Genomic DNA, 19,292 nt, shown 5'->3' on the forward strand with positions numbered 1-19,292 from the left:
ACAAGCAGCCTTTGGGTTACCATTTTTAAGTGGAACTGCAGAAGGCCAAACGGGAAACGCCCTCTTGGAGAACTCACTGGCAATTCCTCTTTTTAAAAAAAGATGCGGAGGTTTCAGATATGGAATAGATAATGGACTTACTGACACCTAGGGGAACAGAACTATTACTAAGATGGGAGATCCTCTGAGGCCTCAGTTGGATAGCCAGAGGGGAAAACCTTGCCTATTATTCCACTGCCCAGTCATTTGATCCTTGGGAGAGAAACTTTAACAGCACTGTACGCTCCTGAGGTTCATCTCACATCTGTAAAGCCGATCAATGGCTACTGATCATGATGGATGATGGCCATCGCTCTGCCTCTGTGGTCGGAAGCATCAACGTTTCCGAATACCAGTTGCTGGAAAGCACAGGAGGGGAGAGGGCTTGAGTTCAAATCCTACTTGGGGGTTCCTCACTGGTTGGCCACTGTAAGAACAAGATGCTGGTCTAGGTGGGACATTGGCCTCATCCTTCACAGCTCTATGTTCCTACCCTAGTCTGCGGTCACAGTTTATGCAGACGGAATGGTTTTTAAATGTTTGCGTTGTTTTTATATGCAGAATTGCGTTTACACTGGTTTTTATTGTTGTGGCGGTTTTGTTTGTTTTATAATTGTATGCTTTATTGTAACGACTCGCCCTGGGACCTTGTGGTGAAGAATGCGTAAGAGATCAAATAAAATAAATGCATTTTTAAAAATAAAATAAAAAGACCAGGACATTTAGTGTGACCTTTTGGAATCTGCTTCCCATGAAAATCAGGCAGGTAGCTATCTAATGTTTCCCTTTTTTTGCTGGCCACAGCAGCCATCTTGTGCTGGCACCCACAGGGTTTTTTTAAAAATCAAGATAGGAGTAGTGGCCCCTCATTTTAATCCCTGAAAAACTGCCTCCCGGGTGCTATGTTCAGAGCCATGTTCAGAAATTCAGCGAGTGGAGGCCTGGGAGGGGCATTCTCTGTGGTGGCCCCAAAGTTGTGGAACTGTCTTCCCATGGGGATGAATCCAGCACCCTCATTCAGCAAATGCTGAAGAGACGCCCTGACCTTTGACACTTGAGATGCATATTGCTAGGGCCCACTTTATTTCTGTAATTTAAAATTGTTTCCAGCAGTTTTTAATCTTGTACAGTGTTGTGTTTTAATGTTAACACTGTGTTTTAATAGCCGAAACCTTAGGGTGAAGGGCAGATATTAAATTATAATAATCATAGTTTTCTTTACCAAATAAATAAATAAATCCCTGCAGGTACTTCCAGAACTATCATTGGGGGCCTGCTTAACACTCACCTGTCTACCCAGGCAACCCATGTGGCTATTATGATGTCTTATAAATATGACCTACTGAATCTGTGATGCACTTTGCACTAGTTTAACAAATGTAATTTTTGCTGTTGAGTTTTATGAGGTTCACCCCCGCGGCGTTTCATCTCCTTCGTGCTGGAGGGGTAGACATCTTTGCAAACAAATAAATAAAAATTAAGAAGCACGGGGTTGCCGCAGGTGGCAGGGGAAAGGCGGGGAAGGCTTCTGTCAAGGAAATGGAGCCATTTCGGTGACCAAATAGCAGGCTAGGATACAAGCAGGGGGTGGGAGCCAGGCCTCAAAACCTGTGGCAAGATTTGGGCAGCCCAGCTGGTTGACCGATCTGTGCCAAAACTAGGAAGCAAGGAGATGGGGAGGTGGTTCTCGAACGGGGACGGAGACCCCTTTGCGGCCCAAAGGCCACATTTACACCTGGACAAATTTCTGAGGGGGACGTGTGACAGAGGAGGCTGGGGCCGATGACCTTATTAAGGGCAAATTTGGGTGCACACGTCCTGGTCTCTCTACCAGGTCTGGGCTTCAGTGTCAAGGTTTGAAAATGGAAGTGGATCCATCAGGTGACATTCTCCACCACAGAGGATTGTGGGAAGTTGCCTTAAACTGGGCCTAGTCTATGAATCAGTCGATAACGCATGTCGAATATTCAGACAGTCGATAACGCATGTCGAATATTCAGACAGGGTCCACCAATCCCCACCTGAAGATGGCAGGGATTGAACTTGCCTGGGGCGTTTTGCATGCAAAGCATGTGGTCTGCCACAGAGCGACAGCCCCAGAGGCTTCTGGGAAGGCAGCCATTTTAAACGCACAACTTCTGTAAAGCATTCAGCCCCTAAGTTCCGTATCTTAGTGCCGACGCTGTTAAGTGTTGTTCTGAGCCACTGTATTCACAAAAACGACCTCTGTTGGCCCATATTGTCTGCAGGACAGCACAAGTAATGGCGCTGCCCTGGAGAAGAAAGTCTTGCTCCCTGCTCTGCACACCGATTTGCCTTAAGGGAAGCTGTTCATTAACTCGGGACACTGCACTTAAGGAGAGGTCGAGGCCTGTGTGTTTTAAATGCACTGCAGCCTCCCCCAGCCTGGTGCCCTCTGGATGCTTCGGACTACAACTCCCATCAACCCCTGCCAGCTGATGGGATTTGTAGTCTTAAACACTCAGGGAGCAAGAGACTTGAGAGAGGCTCCCCCAGCACTGTCTAGAGGACTACTGGGTCAAAACTCACCCGGCTGTCTTCATCTGGCACCATAGTAGCAGTGCATCTTTTGCAGACTTCTTCTCTTTGTTGTCTTCTGTTTCAACACTGATGTCTTGGATCTGCAATGCAACACATGGATCAGCCAGTCAATTTCCCCCCAGCCCATTTATTTTAGGCAGCCTTCAAACTTTCTGAGAGAGCACTGTTGCCGAACCAACTGCAGAGTAGGTGAGTATAAGAACCAGCATGTGAACATGCACGCGCGCAAACACACACACACAGAGGTTGGAGAAACGTGCTAAGAGGAAGGCATGCTTGGCAAATCCACACCATGATCAGCTCCCGCCCAGAAACCTATGTCCCCACTGTGGAAGGATGTCTGGATCCAGAATTGGCCTCCACGGTCACTTACAGACTCATTGTTAAAACCGTGTTTATGGAAGACAATCTTACTCGACTACTAGTGATTGCCAAAGAAGAAGACAGAAAGCGTGCACCGGATTCCAAAACAATCTGAAGGTTTCCTCCCCTATATATGTTCAAAATAATATCATGAACAGAGCTGGCTACTTCCACTTTTAAAGGAGCATGCTTCACAAAGCATGAGAATGACCCAGCCCAGATAAAGTACACAAGCCCCACAGATTTCAAAGTGCGGAACTTTGGTTTCTGCCTACAAACTCCAGCAGGTTCAGCTCCCTCGTAAATCTTTGTGAACTGTAGCCTTGGCTCCGTAGGAAATCGCAGCCCTGATCTGCATAATTACGTAACAAAGTGCTGAGAAGCAATGCCCCGTGGGGAGAGGTTGAGAGAAATTCTCTCTGAAGGGGAAGAGGCAGAAATAAACTGGATTCCCCAAAGTGGCTTGCTTTGGTGGGATGGGACTGCTAATATTGGTTTCCTGGCAGGTGGGTCGCTGTTCCTTTCCAGGAGGGAGATGGGAGGTGGAGGTGGGTGCCCCAAAAACAGACCAGCAGGAGCAGCCCACCTGCCAGAACACTAGCATGGCGGTTTCATCCCACCCAGAGAGAGCCGCTACCACAAAATATGTTGCTGTGGCACAAAATGCTGAAGGTTTATCACGGGGCGACACCTTTGTCTTTTTCCTTAATTAATTACAGGTGTTTGTGTGGGGTGTTGGTCTTACTGGAAATACATTATTATTTCAGATTATTTATGTATCTCCCTTTGCACAAGCCACAGGACAGTTTACAACAGTGGTTCCCCAAGTCAGATGGTACCAGACCCGAGGGTGGGGGTGGGGATTACAGGGAGGGGGCACTAAGAGGCAAGCCTTGGTCATTGGGAGATGTAAATGGTTACCTGGCTTTGACAAGCTCGTATCACTGCAACAAGCTCCTCAATTTTGTTGAAGTGATTAAACTAAATAGCTTCGACTGGATTTTGAATAAATGCGCCGTTTGGAATTTTAATACCTACCTTTGTGGGTCGCGCAAAGTGCTATTCTGAATTGTGCTTTTTATAGGGTAGGGAGCACTGGGGATGGGTTTATGGAAGCAAGGGGGCAGCAGTCCCAAAAGATTTGGGAAGCGTTGGTTTTCAACCAGGCAAAATTGAGTAAAATTCCTAAAATAAAACAGTCCTTTAAAAATGCATAAGGAACCAAAGAAAAATAACTATTAATAGAAGCAGAAGCAGCAATGAGTGCATAGGAAGGCTTCACCCTCCGCTATCGGAATGGGAATTTTCCTAGCTCTCAGTGCGGCTAGGAGTATTTTAGAGGGAAAGTTTCTATCGTTGCCAGTGAGAACTTTCTCGCCATGGCTCCCAGGCATGCAAAGGTGTGTGGGGTGATTTTAATTTCGTTCTGCAGCTTAGGAATGAAGAAATCTTCCTCCCCTTCCTATTCGAAGTAAGAACCAGCCCCAGCCTGTATAACTAACTATAAACAAAATGCACCATGCATTCAGGGCAGCCCTAAAGTGATTCCGCTAAGGCTGATGATCTGGGAAGCCGGGAAAGATGAGCGTGACTTACAGGGAAAGGCAAGGGCCGAAGGTGATCTCAGATTTACCTGGAACCTCAATATGATAGTCCAAATAAGGCCGAGGGTTAGTCTGTGGTTCCCATCCACGATATCGTGGGACCCCATGTTTTCGAGATGCACCCGCTGCTCTTTCAGGAACTGGAGGGCTTTGTCAACGTTCTCCAAGCAGTGAATGCGCATCCTTCCCTTTGTTGGCTTGGGCTGCAAGAAGGACATTCGGAAGAAAAAGAAAGAAGGGAAACAAAAGGTCAGTGCAAAGGTGGTCAATCGAGGGTGCATGAATCCAAGCAGACAACTCATTTTCAGTTCTGTGGCTGGCAAGAAGCTCCTGCACGCACAAGGCTTTCCCATCCATTTCAATGGACAGTTCTGCATGCGGACAAGGATCCCTGCTGTCAGACAGCCCCCCTCCGCGGAAGTGCATGGGAAGCCCTTGATGGTTAATTTCTGACCCTGCAAGGAACAGATCATAACTGTCAACCGTCCCTTATTTGGCGGGAAACTCCCTTATCCCAGCGCTGTGTCCCGCTGCTGTCCCTTAAATTTCCCGGGTTTCAAAGGAAGCAGCTCTTCTCCCTCCCTGCCGGCCAGGGAGGAGGGACGCTTCAGCTGTGTTGCTTGAGTGCGTTGCTCACCCAATAAGGAGTCTAAGAACGACTGGGGGGTGGAGCTTGCATGCCTTCTGCTGATCAAATCGGCCGCGTTGCCTGGGGACTCGCCTTTGCTCAGCGCTTCCCAACGGAGAAGTGACGGTGGTTTTCCTTGCTGCATCCCCTTTGCCGGGTTGCTGCACTGTGGGAACCACCGCTTGAGGCTTCGTTTGGCTGCTGGCTGGGCTTTCTGCCTTTGGCTTGGAGGGGCTCAGAAGCTGAACATACCTGTGCTCGGAAAATCCCTTATTTTGGCTGCTGATCCCTTATTTTTAAGGCTGCTGGTCCCTTATTTTCAAATCTGTAAGTTGACAGCTATGGAACAGATGTCTGGTGGCAATGATGCCAATCAATTTGAATGGGTCTACTCAGAGTATGAATGATGCAGCCCGCTGTATCCTGCTTCCGATGAGTGTCCTGTAATATGAGTGACTACGAGGCAAAGGCAGCCAAAGCCAACAAGGGTGATTATCTCCCAGCATAATAATAAATAAAACCTTCGTTCTTTCGAGCTCTTCGTCCACCACTAGGAACTGTCTCCACTCGTAGTCCCCGCATGAATGGAGGGATAATTTTGGATAAGTTATCCAAAATACCTCAGGAAGTTGCCAAAGGAATGCTCATCCAGAGACTCCTTAGGCTGTATCATTGAGCTGGAGAATAAATACTTGTCTTTGTAGCAGGGAGATTTTGTTTGGCGCAGAGAGAACTGGTGTGAAACAGCTTGGCCGACGGGTTTTTATTTTATTTTTCTGGTCAAAAGGCTAAGGAGTAAACCCGACACAAATCCGGACTGGAGTCCCTAAGGCGGTTGGATGGCGCCTTGAACGCTTTCTCCTGGAAACTCCTGCAGCCAAGTTGGTGCCAAATGTATTGCTTTCCTTTCTTTTGGACCCCATCAGCGAGGCTGAGAGGGGGGTCTTGTCAACTGGGCAGTCCAGGACCTCCATATACACTGCCCAAGCTTGCACCCCAGGGAGGTCACTTCCATGCTGCTAACACAGCCATTTAACTTCACCCCTGCAGGTGTACTCCATTGTTTTTTGAGGCAGATGGATGCCGACGATGACAACAACTAAAGGGAGGACACCAGGACCCGTGAAGTTGGTAGAAGAGATCTGAACTCAGATCCTGCTGGCCTAATGCAATGTGCTATCCACTGCCCTCACACAAGCCAGAGGCTGAAAATCAGAAGGCAGAGGAAAGAGGGCTTTACCACCCGCCTTGAACTTCGGATTGCTCTCTTTAGTTCTCACAAGGGCTGGGCGATATCTGGTTTCCAACTTCGCAATATATCACCAGCTAAGCATCGCGATATACCGATATATCACAATGCCTGAAATAAGGATGGATCTACGCAGAGGCACTGGCTGGATTCACTGTTTCCCCTGCATCTTGATTTTTGCCAGCGCCCACTCTTGCAATTTGTTTCCTCCTGTGGGAGGCAAGGGAGACCTAAGTCGGTAGAGTTAAGGGGGCTGCAGAAATCAAGAGAAGCATTTTTCCCACACTGTGATATTTGCGTAACACGCACACACATGTCATGATTCGCAATATCTTGCCAGGTACAAAATTATGAAACCGATATCGTAATTCAAACAGGTTTCGGGTGATATATCACCCAGCTCAAGTTCTCGCAATGCAAACATTCTTGCAAAAAAAAAATAAAAAATCACACTTTGCAGCCAGAATAATTGGTCAAGCAAACCAAAAACATGTGCGAGTTTTTACCAGGTATCAAGCTGGATACAGTATTTGACGATGCAATCTTGAAGGCAGGCCCTTGTCAACAAATTACCTTCCAGTATGCAGAGAGCTAGAAGAAGAGTTTGGATTTGATATCCCGCTTTATCACTACCCGAAGGAGTCTCAAAGCGGCTAACATTCTCCTTTCCCTTCCTTCCCCACAACAAACACTCTGTGAGGTGAGTGGGGCTGAGAGACTTCAGAGAAGTGTGACTGGCCCAAGGTCACCCAGTAGCTGCATGTGGAGGAGCGGGGAAGCGAACCCAGTTCACCAGATTACAAGTCTACCGCTCTCAACCACTACACCACACTGGCTTTTGGTGGTCCCTCTTAAAGATTTCCGGTTCTGCAAAATTTGTGGCACCCACTCTCCACAGGTGCACACATACCTAGACAAAGACTTTGTTCCCTGGCTTGCCTGAAGTTGGGTTTTAAAATACAGCGTGTACATGATGCTAGTTAAATTTAACTGGAACACCCCCATTCTTGTGTCCCTGTACTCGCATTCCTTGCAGTGGTGGGAAAGTGCTAAACAAGCAAATAAAGCTCTGGCTGATCACAGTAATGAGAACTGGGAAGACTCCAGGAAGTGCTGGCTGCCAACATGCAAACCTCTTTTTAAAAAGGCCTGCTCAGAATCACAGCCACGGCTGATTGAGTAGGCTCTGTGAGAAGCGAACTTTACAACTTCTTTTGGGATCTCACATATATATATATATATATATATATATATATATATATATATATATGAGCAAGATGGATGTTAGGAAGGAGAAATTCGTTCCAGCTCGCTCCCACGAAGGAACAAGAAAAGGAGGCACATAATCCGGCGGGGTGGTGAGAGCGGAACGTTGGAGACAAGCTGAAATTGGGCAGAAACCACATTTAAAAAGCATCTGTCAAGTTGCAGCATTAAAGGGCTCTGTGTGCAGCTCCTAAAGAGGGGAAAAAAGAAAAATGGGGAGGGGGTGAGTCAGTGAGCTAACTGCCTCCGGAACAATTGCAATTTACTACATTGAAGTTAATTGGGAGTCGTGGGGTTGCTTTCTGAGGAACAGCAGAGCTACAATGCTTCCCAGAATTCATCTAGTATAATGAGTCAGGATTCTCCGTAATGATACGATATTAGCAAAATGGGAGCCCCCTCCTCATGATACAGATCATAGAGGCCAAAGCTGAGGAACCTGAGGACCAGGGGCTGAATGTGGCCCCCAGGCCTCTCTATCTGGCCCTTGGAGCCTTCTCCAGAAGCCACACTAATCGCTAGCCCTGCTTTGCACCAGGAAGCTTTTGCTAGCTGAAAAAGTGTCCCTAATCTGGACGGAAGGCAGAGAGGGGTGAGCGATTGTGTGTGCAAACAAGCCATGGGGACAAAGGTAACATTTGCAGCTGCTGCTGGGCCTATTTTTGCCTCCGGCTCCACGCACCATTAGCATGTAGCCCTTAGCAGCTTGCCCAGAAGGGAGTGTGTCCCTTGGAGCTCTGGCCCAAGAAACAGCTTTTCTGTTCCCACTTCCTTTTCCTGACTTGCCCATCAGTCCAAGCATTCAAGCCTGCCAGAAGACATATCTGGCTTATGAGCCACCAAGATATATTCTGCCTGGGTTCCCGCAATGAACCCCAGGGGAGGCATAACATTAAAACACGTTGTTTTCCGGGGTGGGGGGGAGACTCTGGAGTCCGCTGGCAGTCCCAAAACGCCACAACTGTTATGTACTGAAGTTCTCACCCTGGGCCAGCAGCGGGATGCTGTAGATAGTTTTCACTCAGGTCCACATATGCAAATAAGGGATTGAAAGTGACGTTCAGTGATTGGATAGTTACAGAAAATGGTTACTATTGCGTTCTAGTGGAGCTCTATACAGTGGTACCTCAGGTTACATACGCTTCAGGTTACATATGCTTCAGGTTACAGACTCCGCTAACCCAGAAATAGTGCTTCAGGTTAAGAAGTTTGCTTCAGGATGACAACAGAAATCGTGCTCCGGCGGTGCGGCAGCAGCGGGAGGCCCTATTAGCTAAAGTGGTGCTTCAGGTTAAGAACAGTTTCAGGCTAAGTACGGACCTCCAGAACGAATTAAGTACTTAACCCGATGTACCACTGTATAAGCAGGCTGGCTGAACCCTTTAGTTCAGTTCCGTTCTGGCCTATGAATAAACAAGAGCTGTTTGAGGAATCGCTGTGTCGTCTGATATGTTCACCCACAACTTAACAATGACAATCCCACTTATGGCAGGGGCTTCTATGAAGAGCTACATTCCATTGGTGGCAATGTGTCAGGGAATGCATGGCAACGGTGGGCGGAGCAGGAGCCAGCAGTGGGCGGAGCCAGAGCCATAAGTAGGTGGAGCTAAGACCAAAAGTGGGTGGAGACAACTGCCCCCGCCCCAACACTCCTTCTTTCCCTTTCTCTTCCTACCCACCTGGTGGGAGGAGGCAAGACAGGCCGCTCTTGCAAGATGCCCAAACTGATCACTTGGCAAGATGGCTGCTCTATTGCTGCATCAATTTTTGGGCTCCTTCCTCCAGTTCTTCCCCCACCTTGACCTCTTTCCCACGGGGCTCCCATCTGCATATGAAACTGAGCCAAGAGATGCAAGAAAGTAGACCCAAAACTGAAGAGGTGCATTCCCTCCCCACCTACGGCACTATGAGAACGGGGTTTGCGGCATTTTAAAGGCGCTCCTGCACTCAGTAGGGTTCTCCTATCTCAGAGTCTGGCTCAAAGCTGCAGGGTTTTCTTCTCTGGGGAAGATGTCATAGAATCATAGAATCATAGAGTTGGAAGAGACCACAAGGGCCATCGGGTCCAACCCCCTGCCAAGCAGGAAACACCATCAGAGCACTCCTGACATATGGTTGTCAAGCCTCTGCTTAAAGACCTCCAAAGAAGGAGACTCCACCACACTCCTTGGCAGCAAATTCCACTGTCAAACAGCTCTTACTGTCAGGAAGTTCTTCCTAATGTTTAGGTGGAATCTTCTTTCTTGTAGTTTGGATCCATTGCTCCGTGTCCGCTTCTCTGGAGCAGCAGAAAACAACCTTTCTCCCTCCTCTATGTGACATCCTTTTATATATTTGAACACGGCTATCATATCACCCCTTAACCTCCTCTTCTCCAGGCTAAACATGCCCAGCTCCCTTAGCCGTTCCTCATAAGGCATCGTTTCCAGGCCTTTGACCATTTTGGTTGCCCTCCTCTGGACACGTTCCAGTTTGTCAGTGTCAACTAAGGGCGAGGGGCCAGTGCCAAGGCAGAAGGCTTGAGGACATCTGATACGTGTTACGTCCATTAAGCACCAGGCTCTGCCCTCCCCACATCCTGACAGGTAAAGATTTGCTACTAGGGTCTCCTGCCTTCCTCCACCAGGTCCCACCTCCAACTCCCAGGCTCTTCCTGCGTTCAGAAAGCCAAGCAAACCCCCAGCCAATGTGGCCTTGGGACGCTGCCCTCTCAGTCATGACATTAATGCAACATCTCTTTTGCTTTCCGTTCCGTCGATTTAAGCGACTCACTGAAACAGCTGCGGCAAAAACCAGAAGTTTATACAGCTGTATTATGTATCTCAGGGAAACATGTGGCATAAACATTAATATTTTGCTACGGTCACCCCTTTCTGACCCCTGTGACTCTGATGTAAAAAGTTTCACTTCATCTTGCTGCAACTCACTGAAATTCTTCATTCTGGGTGCATAACGGCAAGAATCTCATCTGTTCTTCTCTGGAGGGGGGGAGGTTTATTGGTTTGTGGGGGGTTCCCCACCCCCCGGTGTTTGTTCTTGCTTTTTATTATAAATTTTGTGTCTTTATCTTGTATTTTGATGTTGTGAACCGCCCTGAGTTCTGCAGATGAATGACGGAAATGCAAATTAATTAATTTCTGCGATCTACTAGGAAACTAAAGAAGCTTAAGCTTCAGGGCCAATACAGTAGTCCTGGAGGGGCCACCGAAGCAACTTTAGTCTACAAAAAATGGATCACAAAACTCAAATTGATTTTTTTTGTTATATATATATATTTCAACAACCCCAAATATTGGGGTTCAGCAGCACAGATGTTGTGCAGGTATGACAATCTATCATGGAAAAATCCCACTGAAGAAGGTAAGAGGGGATACCCAGACCTCGTTGCTGGTTGAGAAGGAGCCCCCCTAATAGTTCAGAACCACTGAAGGCGGTGAAGGTCCTGTGTGAGTGTCTGGAGGCGGCTGAAGGATGGATGGCGGCTAACAGATTGAGGTTGAATCCTGACAAGACAGAAGTACTGTTTTTGGGGGACAGGAGGCAGGCAGGTGTGGAGGACTCCCTGGTCCTGAATGGGGTAACTGTGCCCCTGAAGGACCAGGTACGCGTAGCCTGGGAGTCATTCTGGACACACAGCTGTCCATGGAGGCGCAGGTCAATTCTGTGTCCAGGGCAGCTGTTTATCAGCTCCATCTGGTACGCAGGCTGAGACCCTACCTGCCCGCAGACTGTCTTGCCAGAGTGGTGCATGCTCTAGTTATTTCTCGTTTTGACTATTGCAATACACTCTCTGAGGGGCTACCTTTCAAGGTGACCCGGAAACTACAACTAATCTAGAATGCAGAAGCTAGACTGGTGACTGGGAGCGGCCGCCGAGACCATATAACACTGGTCCTGAAAGACCTATACTGGTTCCCAGTACGTTTCCGAGCACAATTCAAAGTGTTAGGGCTGACCTTTAAAGCCTTAAACAGCCTCGGTCCTGTATACCTGAAGTAGCGTCTCCACCCACATTGTTCAGCCCGGACACTGAAGTCCAGTGCCAAGGGCCTTCTGGCAGTTCCCTCAATGCGAGAAGCCAAGTTACAGGGAACCAGGCAGAGGGTCTTCTCGGTAGTGGCACCTGCCCTGTGAAATGCCTCCCACCAGATGTCAAAGAGAAAAACAACTACCGGACTTTTAGAAGGCATCTGAAGGCAGCCCTGTTTAGGGAAGCTTTTGATGTTTAATAGACTATTGTATTTTAATATTCTGTTGGAAGCCGCCCAGGGTGGATGGGGAAACCCAGCCAGATGGGCGGGGTATAAATAAAAAATTATTATAATATTATTATTATTATTCAAGCTTCAGGGCCCCCAAAATGTAGGTCCCCCACTGCCCCAGACCACTACACAGCTAGCTGCTCATGGGAAGCTCTGTTGCAAGATATAGTCTGCCAACAAACACATGACCCAGGCTAGTTATTTTTCAGCTGGTATGGAAAGTAACTACTGAGAAAACAAGGTTTAATTATCACTGTCGGAATAGAACTGGTGGTAATTAAGATCTGCAAGTCAGAGAGCTCCTTATCCTGTTGCTGATCAGCTGGTTTGTGGAAAGAGGGAATATTGATTTGGCTCCTCCGGAATTGCATTTGCTACCACTGGTAATAACTGTTTTTCTTTTTTCTTTTTCTTTATTATGCTTGCGCACCAACAAAACACAAAAAAGCCTGTACATTTACATCATTTGTTACAAAGATATAAAACTAACAAGAACAATAACTCATGTATTTTGAAAATAAATCTTAAAGTACATCAAACTTCCCGTCGTCTCCATTACCACTGGTAATAACTGTTTTTCAGCAGTGTTGCACGCCAGTGGTTTGCTTTTTTAAAAAAGAAACAGGACTATAAATGAGTAACTTCATAATGTTGCTCAGTGATTAACTGTGCACCCCTAGCCTTATATATTTTCCACCCTAAAGATCAGAGAAACAATATTTTTCGGAGGACTTAGCTTTTGCTACTTCAAGATATTTCCATCAAGTTAATTACGAGCCCTAATCTTCCGCTCCAACTTTCTGGCAAATAGTGGAAATGAATGTAGTTAGAACTGAACCCAAAAGGTACTTAGAAGCAAAGGAAGGGGAAATTTCTTGTTTTGTCTCTTTGTGCTTCAACCTATAGAACTGGAGCAAGTAAGAACTGTTAAGTTGTGGGTGAACATATCAGACGACACAGCGATTCTACAAACAGCTCTTGTTTATTCACAGGCCAGAACAGAACTGAACTGAAGAGTTCAGTCAGCCTGCTTATATAGAGCTCCAGTACAATGTAACTGTAACGTTTTCCTAAAACTATCCAATCACTGAACGCCACTTTCAATCCCTTATTTGCATAACTATCTACAGTATCCCCCTGCTGGCCCAGGGTGAGAACTTCAGTACATGACAAGAACGATTTCACAATGGACATCATTCATACTTGGAACATCTTCCCTCAACCCGATGTCCTCCAGATACTGCGGACTACAGCTCCCATAATCCCTGATGATTGGCCAAGGTGGCTGGGGCTGATGGTCTTTGCAGTGCAAAACATTTGCAGGACATGAGATTGGGGGAAGCAGACATAGAATCACTCTATGCAACAGAGGATAGGGTTCCTATACTTTAATAGGCAGGTAGAATGATTTTTGGCAAGTACCGTATTTTTCGCTCTATAAGACGCACCAGACCATAAGACGCACCTAGTTTTTGGAGGAGGAAAACAAGAAAAAAAATATTCTGAATGTCAGAAGCCAGAACAGCAAGAGGAATCGCTGCACAGCGATCCCTCTTACTGTTCTGGCTTCTGGGATAGCTGCGCAGCCTGCATTCGCTCCATAGGACGCACACACATTTCCCCTTACTTTTTAGGAGGAAAACGTGAGTCTTATAGAGCAAAAAATTACGGTACTGAGTATCACTTGCAGTGCTAAGACGCTGCAAGGTACCTGCCAAAATCCCATCCATGGAACATACAAGGGTTCGTTGGAAACTGTTGAGAGTTTCTTCACTAGATCAGTCACAACGGGCAGGTTTCCCTGCAGAGCAACAGGTAGTCACAGGCGAGTACTGGCTAGGTCTTAAGACGATATCTCATTCTCTCCCCACTCCACACCCCGAGCCACAATTCTATATACATGAATTTGCATGCCAAAATCTTCTGCGACATGCAGGGTTTCTGTGATGAAGCCGTCAATGTAGAAGAGGGTCCCTGAAGTTTTTAAAATGCACTGTTGTGTACAGCTGTTAACACAGCATTGTATCTACAAGCTTGCCTGGTCACCATAGGTGATCAAGAATTCTGCTCAGGCGAGTATACATTAGAATACATTGGAGTATTCCATCCCTCCTCTGTCATCGATGTGTTCTTACACTGTTTGTGACGAAGGGGGTTTTACTTCCTTCACAACCAGCATGAAAACACAGGCTACTAGGCTTTAGTAACTTTCACAGACTTTTTTTTTTTTGCAAACCTTTGTTTGCAAGCTTCTGTTAATACATTAAGAGAAACTCTCTGCTCCATAACATTTGACACCCCCTGTCTACACTCAGTGCCAACCCCAGAGACTAGCTTCTGGGAATGAAGTGTTTATAAAGAGGAACTTGGATCTTTGAAGCAACATTCACCCAGAACAGAATCGACTGCTTTTGAGATATGCTATGGCCCAGCTGACAAGTAGCATGTTAGGCCTTGACTTGGAAGGTTAAGATTCAGCTGCTTCCCCTGTTCCTGGGTTAATAACAACCTACTCCACAGGCTTACGGCAAGATACTCCTTGATGTAAATAATAATAAACACATTTCCTCTTCCTTCAGTCTGAGGAAGTGGGACGGGGAGTTTGGACAGGGAGGAATGCAAACTGGCTTCCTTCGCTCGCTGTGTTTATGTTTGTTTAAGAATCTCAGTTATGTGCTGGGCACACATAAAGCGAGGCAACTTTAATTCGCCAGAGAAGATGCGTGCATGTGAGATGACCTTTGGGGCTTTCAGAAAAAATAAAGGAATTATTGTTAAAGCACTGAACGGCCAAAAGTGCCGTTTTATATAAACGAGCCTCGTGCTGGTGTGTTTGTGTTACTGTCGGGAGGGAAAGAATCCTAAAATGTTGTTGCCTTTTCACGCTAGCTGGATTCTTTCCCCACTTCGCAAATAGGAAAATAATCCACTTTTTAATTATCTGGCGGATTGACCTTTAAGGACTAGCCTCTTGATTTATTTCCCCGAGGGCAAAAGTGATCCACCTTCACTTTCTGGAAACACTTTTGGATTTGGACAACAACAAAGAAGTTGTGAAAGGAAACATCTTTTAAAAATAATAAAGGTAAACTTTAATGGATCTGCTAAGTAGTGGAAAGGATATCAATGTAGAAAAAATAAAATGGGGTGCATTGGTATACTCTTCTTTCACATACCCGCATTCCCCATAACGGCAGCAGCTCCATTCATAAAATTGTAGAGTTGGAAGGGATCCTGAGGATCATCTAGTCCAACCTTTTGCAATGCAGGAATATGCAGCTGTCCCATATGTCGCAGGAAACCCCCCCCCCCAATCATTCAGTTTGTACAAACTCGACACACACACACACGACATACACTACGCTTCTGTTATAAATTAATAGAAAATCAACCATACATCGGATCTGCACTGTTGCACTTTTATTTTACTCCATGAAGGGAGGACTACAAAATGGTGTCCTTATTTTTTTGTCCAAGGGAGCCCTCAGATCTATCCGTTAACACAAATGAGGATCGAACCTGCAGCCTTGGCGTTATCAGCATCACGTTCTACCCAACTAAGCCATCCGCTTGGATCAGGAGATCAGCCACATTTAAGGTACCAATAACCTTGTATTTGCCTACCATATCCCACCCCATAATATATTTGTTGGGGTTGCACCCAATGGTTCAACAAGAGTAAGGCAGCTTGCCCCAAAGATCTTTCTCTTCTCCATCTCCCCTCTGCACCCTCTCCCTCCATATCCCACATCCAAACCCCTCTTATAGGGTCAGGAGCCATTCCTGGTCACTGGGAGCTGTGCTGTATGGAGCGGTAACAGAAGTGGTTAATGTTTGTAATCAGGTGGAGGGATATTGCTTGTGCTTCTATATTGTCATGTTCACCGAGTGTTTTAATATTTATGTCCCTAAAGCGCTTGCTGAATTACACAGGGAAATTTTCGCGGCACGTAACGGCAATCCAATCCCTGTATCAAATAAAAGGGGAGTGCAAAGTTGCGATTAGAAACTTCCCTTTCAAGACCCAGAACTTGAGAGGTAAAATAATACCTACTATACTCTGCTGCATTTAAAAACCAGCTAAGGAGCATTAAACTGCATTAAGCTGATCCTGCAAACCATTTCCTGCAAGCGCAAGAGGAGGAAATTAGAAGTGACTTCTCTCTCCTCCATCATCATTATCTTCTTCCAATTTTCTGGACCGTGGAGAACATTTCACACATTTACGTCTTTTTACTGTGTGCAACAATATGGACAAACGGATTCTTCAGTCTCTCGGTCTCTCTCATTTTCCCTTTTGTACTTTGAGCAAACATCCTCTTCTATTTGAAGCTGCGTCCCCTCCCCCCCCTTAATATTGTGAAATAAATGAATGGATTATTATTGTTGAATTATTATTTATTTAACACTCGAGTCACTTTTGTTACAAAAGCTCAAAGGAAAAAAACCCCAGCATAAAACAAACGGAAAAAGGGAAAAACTAAAAACCTGAAAAAGATGTGTCTTTTCCCAAGCAAACTATAGCATGTCATTGATCTGTTTTCAGTTATCTCCACTGGAGCGAGATCCCTCCATTCAATTTTAGGTGAGTCCACCTGCCTCACCTCCTGACTGGAGTCCTATGCACAGTCTCCACTGTTCAACATCCACCTCCCGACCCTCTGTAGAGGTTTTTGGTGGATAGAGAAGGTTGATTTTGAGAGCAGTCTTCTCTCCCACAGCTGTCCATGGAGGTGCAGGTCAATTCTGTGTCCAGGGCGGCTGTCTACCAGCTCCACCTGGTACGCAGGCTGAGACCCTCCCTGCCCGCAGACTGTCTTGCCAGAGTGGTGCATGCTCTGGTTATCTCCCGCTTGGACTACTGCAATGCGCTCTACGTGGGGCTACCTTTGAAGGTGACCCGGAAACTGCAAATAATCCAGAATGTGGCAGCTAGACTGGTGACTGGGAGCGGCCACCGAGACCACATAACACCAGTCTTGAAAGACCTACTTTGGCTCCCAGTACGTTTCCAAGCACAATTCAAAGTGTTGGTGCTGACCTTTAAAGCCCTAAACGGTCTTGGCCCAGTATACCTAAAGGAGCGTTTCCATCCCCATCGTTCAGCCCGGACACTGAGGTCCAGCGCCGAGGGCCTTCTGGCGGTTCCCTCACTGCAAGAAGTAAAGAAACCCAGCCAGATGGGCGGGGTATAAATAAACTATTATTATTATTATTATTATTATTATTATTATTATTATTATTAGGTGTGGTATTAGATGCCCTCCTGGCACTCACCAGAATGGGGCATAGCAAGGCACCCAAGAGCTCAGGGGAGCTGCAGTTTGGCACAAACACCTGTGGTGCTGCCACTGCCAACTCAGACCTCCCCATACCTGGCTGGCACTTCCCCCTGTTCTATTGTTGTGGGGGCAGCAGGGCTGATGCCCCTCTGACCCCCACTCCAAAATATGCTGCTGTGGCACAAAATGCTAAACGTTTATCACAGGGCTACACCTTTGTCTTTTTCCTTAATTAATTACAGGTGTGTGGGGGTGTGTGTTGGTATTGTTTTCGGAACAAATAAGGAAATAATGGCCCAACAGGAACATGTGTGTGGATGCAGGAATGCTTAAGCGGAGTTGTGAACTAACTTTTCTTTTTTTACTGTAGCTTATATTCCCACCCACCCATTCTGGTTTTCTGAGGCACCAGACGTGCAGCCATTTTGTGGCTGCTTCTGCAGAAACATTTCCAAAAAGCAAACAGTTGGAAATGGCCCTTGGGTGGCGGCTTATCTAAATTCTGGGCTGTAAAATCCTAGAAGGCTCCCTTGGCTTTAGCTATGATCCTACCCATCGAGCGTGGCAGTGGGATCACCAATGCTTAACTCAAAACAACTATCAGCATGCATGGAGGAAAAAGAAACATAAACAGGAGAGGGTTCAGCAAACGAGATTTAAAAGCTAATCCTGCAAACATACTTCGGAATGCATGCAATTATCTCAAGGCCTTCGCAAACCACTTTATCTAGATGTTTGTTTGCAGTGGAAGGCGTGCCAGAATGAGAGCTCTTTGCACAGAGATTGCTGCAGTTGTGTTCCTTCTAAAGTCAAGGCAACCAGGCTAGGAAGCACCTACTGTGTATTATAAAAATCAAGTCTTTGGAGCCTCACACAACTACAGCCAAACACATGTAGCTAATATGATAGCATTGCAACAATACTGTAAGTGAATTGGGGATGTTGCAGGCAGTTGAAGCTCAAAGGCTGGGAAGCATAGCTCCCTGAGGGGAACAGAGGTCTCCAAACAACTTTTGGCACCGTTAACAAACTACAATTCTCTCTTTTCTTTTCTTTTTAAATAATTTTTATTCATTTTCCAAACAAATTTTATACAATCAACAAATTATTTTACACTCATTCTTCAATTTTTGACTTCCCTCAGTTTCTCTGTCAATCTTTCGTAAAATTTCTATTTATTGACGCATTTCTAAACATAATATTGCCTTTCCCAACTCCTTTTCCTCTTTCTCTCTTTTTTGCGATATTTCTTACTATCTCACAGAGTCTCTTCAAAACAACAAACTACAATTCTCAGGATTCTTTGGGAGAAAGCCATGACTGTTAAAGCAGTGAAACAGCGCTTAAATGTATGGAGTGGGTTTGCCCCAAATGCAGCCTTTATTTATCATTCATTCTGATTTCAAAGAATCATAGAAACAAATTGGAAGGGACCCTGAGGATCATCTAGTCCATGGGTAGGCAAACTAAGGCCTGGAGTCTGGATCCGGCCCAATCGCCTTCTCAATCTGGCCTGCGGACGGTCCAGGAATCAGTGTGTTTTTACATGAGTAGAATGTGTCCTTTTATTTAAAATGCATCTCTGGGTTATTTGTGGGGCATAGGAATTCGTTTATATTTTTTTCCAAAATATAGTCCGGCCCGACACAAGGTCTGAGGGACAGTGGACCGGCCCCCTGCTGAAAAAGTTTGCTGAGCCCTGATCTAGCCCAACCCCCTGCAATGCAGGAATATGCAGCTGTCCTGTGAGGGATTGTGGGGTGGCTATACGACAAGGAGCATTTGTCCTGATTTCCTTGTGAAGAGTTATACCGTATTTTTCGCTCCATAGGGCGCATCTGACCATAGGGCGCACCTAGTTTTCAGGGGGGGAAATCAAGGGGGAAAATATGATTCCCCCCCCCCAGCTTTGGGAGCAGCGGACAGGCTGCAGGCATCCTGTGCGCTTCTCCCAGACCTTCTCCCTGCTTTTGCGGGAGGTGGGGGAATTCCCCCACCTTCCGCAGAAGCCCGCAGAAGCCGTGCGCTCTTTAAAGG

General features: G+C 46.3%; 1 protein-coding gene across 3 annotated transcripts in view; it reads right to left on the reverse strand.

Moving 5' to 3' along the window:
- The window catches only part of SPTBN1 (spectrin beta, non-erythrocytic 1), a 218,559-nt gene that overhangs the window by 72,193 nt on the left and 127,074 nt on the right, over positions 1–19,292 (reverse strand). For all 3 annotated transcript variants that reach the window (XM_081903579.1, XM_081903577.1, XM_081903578.1), the window contains 2 exons: positions 4,598–4,771; positions 2,590–2,681 (listed from right to left, as the gene is read on the reverse strand). In XM_081903579.1, the coding sequence (XP_081759705.1) occupies positions 2,590–2,681; positions 4,598–4,771 (266 nt within the window). The remainder of the gene's footprint in view (positions 1–2,589; positions 2,682–4,597; positions 4,772–19,292) is intronic.

Source organism: Podarcis melisellensis (genome assembly GCF_964234715.1).
Source record: "Podarcis melisellensis genome assembly, chromosome: 3".
Classification (NCBI taxonomy): Eukaryota; Metazoa; Chordata; class Lepidosauria; order Squamata; family Lacertidae; genus Podarcis; species Podarcis melisellensis.